Genomic DNA, 4513 nt, shown 5'->3' on the forward strand with positions numbered 1-4513 from the left:
CAAAAGCATCAGCTTATCAAAATACCGTTTGCAAATTGTAATCATGAATGCTTTGGTCAACTTAGAATTATGACTGCTTTGCAAACACTTTATCCTTCAGTTGAAATATCTTTAAAACCTGATGGTCACTGGTTTAAAGGAGAGGAAAAGGAAGTAGGGAATTGTATTGGAGACTTTCACAAATATGAACAAAAAATAGAGTTTTCAGAAGAGAAATTCACAAAGCCTTTTTTAAACTTATTACAAAGACCTGAAACAAAAGCTTACATTTATAAGGTTTTTCAAGGGAAAAACCTTGATAGCTATTATGAAGTAGATACCAGCTCAGAAATGGTCTCATCTTTTGCCTTGTCCAAATCGAAAGCAAATGATGCATTACAGTGTATTAGAAATTGCTTTTCAGAAATGACATTAAATAAAGTTGATGATCCCTTCTTTATTTTAATGGGATGCAACCGCTGCCAAGCAATTGTTTCCTTTAACAAAGATAAGAAATTATCAAAGCAAGAAGAAAAGGATAAACTTGTCTTTTTTGGGACAAACGATGTAGTTACAGAATTACATGAGGTGGCTGTTAGCCTGGCAAAATCACAGTTAGAGTCAGTTCAAACTCAAGAAGGTGCAGGGAACACACACCAACTTCCTATTTCAAAAAGGTACACAATAGAAATTCCAAATTCAGTTCAGTATTTTTTAGATACAAATAGGCAATGGGCAAAGCAAGTTAGTGTAATGGTTAAACATATTCCAGGAGCAGAAATACAAACCGAGAAAAATGGAAAATTTCTCCATATTGAGGGAACAGAACCTGAGGTGAAGGAATCGGTTGAAAGAGCAAAATCCCTTTTAGAAGACTTACAAGTTAAGAAAACTGAAGATGTTAGTGAAGGTTATCACTACTTTTTTAATAGAAAAGAAGTTCAGATGTATCTCACTGATATTTTTATGCAAAAGGGACTTTTTGTCTTTATAACCACCACCTCTGCTGTTGATTCATACAAGATACATGTTATTGGCACTGATGACAAGAGTGTATGTAACGCATGGAAAACTATAAAAGCAACTATAAAAGAGGAATGCTATTCTGTAGGGATAAGCAAAAGACTGCAAGAGAAGTTAAGTCAAGTTGAGAAAGATTTTCAAGGAAAAGCTATGCTTGAAGGAAATGATGTTGGTTGTGACACACTAGAAATCTTTTCAACAAGCGATGTTCATGATATATTTTACAAAAAAATCATTGAGGTTATTGAGTACAATAATGCTACAGAACAATATTGTGAAAAAACTCTTAATGTTAGAAAGGAAAAGGTGGAATTTATAACTCCTTGGTTACAACAAATTGCAGAAAAATATGAAGTACCAGTGAAAAGCATTCGACATAGACCAGACCTGTCTACTATTATCATCACTGGATCTAAGGAGTCAAACAAACAAATATCAGAAGAATTAGTTGAAAAGTTCAATTCTGTTAATATTAGTTGTGTTCTTCTAGAAGGAAATGATGCTGACTACTTTAAAAGTACCAATGAGGACAAAACAATTGCAAGGGAAAACAATTGCAATCTGAAAATAACTGGAAGACAAACAAAGGCAGCAAGTTGTTATGTTGAACAGGATAACCATGTCCTTGTTGAAATTGTTTGTGCAAGAACTACAGACATGGAGGTGGATGTTATAGTCTGTCCAACAAATGATTGTTTATTTTCAATCGGAGAAATGGATGAAGTGCTAAAAGGTATGTATATCATATGTTTATTTTAAAGATTCAGGGTACCTTAATTATTGTTCTCATTATATCAAAACTTATATTTACAGAAATGAATTAGGTAAAGATATGTACACCACCATGTGATCGGAATATGAATATAATTAGTTTTCAAATTTAAATGTTTACACTGCTTGTTCCATATAAAAAATAAATTTTCAAGAAGAAAATGAAAAGATATGATGTATGACATCATGTACATATGAGTTTTCAAAGGAGTAGAGCCAGTAACTCCAATAAATGTTGCTTTAAAGATGTTTATTAAGACTTTAACTGTTTTTCGAGTGAATGTGTATGCATTGCTAAATGTACAACATGTATTATTTTTTAAATGTATAGATGTGGATTTAGGAGGGGGAGGTACAGAGGACTTTATGTCAACATAAAACATGTAAAAGGTGATGTACAAATAATGTATATTTACTGGAATCACTTGGGTACATGACATAATATTGTTTTGTAGAAAAATATGGCAGGAGATGAAATATGCTGTATGATTTGTGGTCAATTTGACTCTTGTTATTGAATTATTTAATTTTTTCATTCTACTTTTTGAAAAAAATCATAAATTTATCCTTTGATATTGCTTTATTTTTTCAGATGATAAAGAACTGATGGAAGCAGCCCAGAAGTATTGTTCCTCTCATAGCAAGAAATTCAGTACTGGTGAAATTCTCTTTGTGGATGCCAGTCCTTCATACATGACCCATACTGTAGCCTTGTGTGTATTTTCAGAGAGAAATTCAAAACAGGATTCATTGCAGTCCATAAAAATTGCTGTAGCAAAGATTCTAGAAAAATGCTCCAGTTTAGGGTTGCAGAGAATTGCTTTACCCATACAGATATTTGAAGACCAGCCAGTGCAGGATCAAGCTCAGGCATTATACACAAGCGTGAAATCTGCAATTACAAACAAAACCTCTGTGAATGAAATTTACCTCTGTTTCTTAGATCCATGCATATTAGATCTCTGTTGTTCTGAAGCAGCCTGTTTTTTCCACCCAAATTATGAAAGTTATGACTGGAGTGCTTTAAATGTCAGTTCCAACATTAGCAGTGATTTGAAAAAAGGTGAATATATAATATGTATCAACAAAAATTATTCTAAAATTAGTAATTACCATAATTACTGTACGCAAAAATTACTGTGTTGAAAAATCTGTTTAGTTAGTCTGTTCAGTTAAAATAAGTTGATTTTAAGTTTTTGATAACTCATGAAGTATGACCCCTAGCAGAAAAAACTAACACTTACATTATGTAATGTAATCAGTGTGTCGAAGTTCAAGAAGTACAAGAATATTTGAAATGTTTGAAAAGTTGAGAAAACATTACAGGTTGATTTACTGTACAATATTCAGATTTAATATAATAAATGGTAATGAAAAAAAACAAAGAAAATAAAAGTAAAATACATGTAACGACTGATGCTGTAGTTAAAGAATTAAGCAGCCCTAAAATTTTAACAAGATAAAGAGAAGTAATAGTTCATAATGAATGATACAGTTGCTTAGAAGATCAATTTTGTAGAGTGATTATTTTAATAGTCTATTAAGAACAATCACTGGAAATTTAACAAATTTTTAGAAAGGAGAAACTGATAGAATAAATGAGATCACTGGTTTTTGTCGAGCCTGCGACTTTTGTCGCAGAAAGCTCGACATACGGATAGTGATCTGACGGCGGCGGCGTTAGCTTACTTCTTAAAAGCTTTATATTTTAGAAGCTAGAAGACTTGGATGCTTCATACTTTGTATATAGATGCCTTATGTTACGAAGTTTCCTTCTGTCATATGTCCATTGTCCTTGACCTCATTTTCATGGTTCAGTGACTACTTGAAAAAAAGGTCAACTTTTTTTGTAATGTTAATTTCTTTCTTATTATGAGTAATAGGATAACTATATTTAGTATGTGCGTACCTTGCAATGTCCTCATGCCCGTCAGACAATTTTCATTTGACCTCGACCTCATTTAATGGATTGGTGAACAAGGTTAAGTTTTCGTGGTCAAGTCCATATATCAGATACTATAAGCAGTAGGTCTACTATATTTGGTATATGGAATGATTGTAAGGTGTACATGTCCAACTGGTAGGTGTCATCTGACCTTGACCTCATTTTCATGGTTCAGTGGTCAAAGTTAAGTTTTTGAGTTTTGGTCTTTTTTTCTTATACTATATGCAATAGGTCAACTATATTTGGTGTATGGAAATATTTTATGATGTACATGTCAGTCTCATAGGTTTTATTTGACCTTGACCTCATTTTCACAATTCATTTCTCAGTGTTAAGTTTTTGTGTTTTGGTCTGTTTTTCTTCAACTATAAGCAATAGACCAACTACATTTGTTGTATGGAATGATTGTAAGGTGTATATGTCTGTCTGGCAAGTATCATCTGACCTTGATCTCATTTTCATGGTTCATTGGTCAATGTTAAATTTTCATGGTTAAGTTTGTTTCTTAGATACTATAAGCAATATGTCAACTATATTTAATGCATAAATTGATTGTAAGGTGTACATGTCTGTCTGGCAAGGTTCATCTGACCTTGACCTCATTTTCATGGTTCATTGGTCAATGTTAAGTTTTCTTGGTTAAGACTGTTTCTTAGAAACTATAAGCAATAGGTCAACTATGTTTGGTTTATTGAATGAATGTAAAGTGTACATGTATTTCTCGTTTGGTTTATCTGACCTTGACCTCATTTTCTTGTTTCATGTTAAGTTTATGTGTTACTTGTAGTAAAGCTT

At 32.4% G+C, this 4513-nt stretch overlaps 1 protein-coding gene across 1 annotated transcript; it reads left to right on the forward strand.

Annotated features, from left to right (window-relative positions):
• The first annotated feature begins 732 nt into the window (after positions 1-732).
• Positions 733-3297, forward strand: LOC127720806 (uncharacterized). The gene is made up of 3 exons (XM_052227557.1): positions 733-1735; positions 2366-2836; positions 3293-3297. The coding sequence occupies exons 1-3, from the start codon at positions 733-735 to the stop codon at positions 3295-3297; spliced, it is 1479 nt and encodes a 492-aa protein (XP_052083517.1).
• The last annotated feature ends 1216 nt before the right edge of the window (positions 3298-4513 follow it).

Source organism: Mytilus californianus, unplaced genomic scaffold (genome assembly GCF_021869535.1).
Source record: "Mytilus californianus isolate M0D057914Y unplaced genomic scaffold, xbMytCali1.0.p SCAF_11, whole genome shotgun sequence".
Classification (NCBI taxonomy): domain Eukaryota; kingdom Metazoa; phylum Mollusca; class Bivalvia; order Mytilida; family Mytilidae; genus Mytilus; species Mytilus californianus.

Excerpts from the sequence above, each read along its gene's own strand:
- LOC127720806 (XM_052227557.1), top strand. The coding sequence starts at position 733 with ATGGTTAAACATATTCCAGGAGCAGAAATACAAACCGAGAAAAATGGA. Across the intron at positions 1,736-2,365 it reads AATGGATGAAGTGCTAAAAG|ATGATAAAGAACTGATGGAA; the intron begins GTATGTATATCA and ends TTATTTTTTCAG.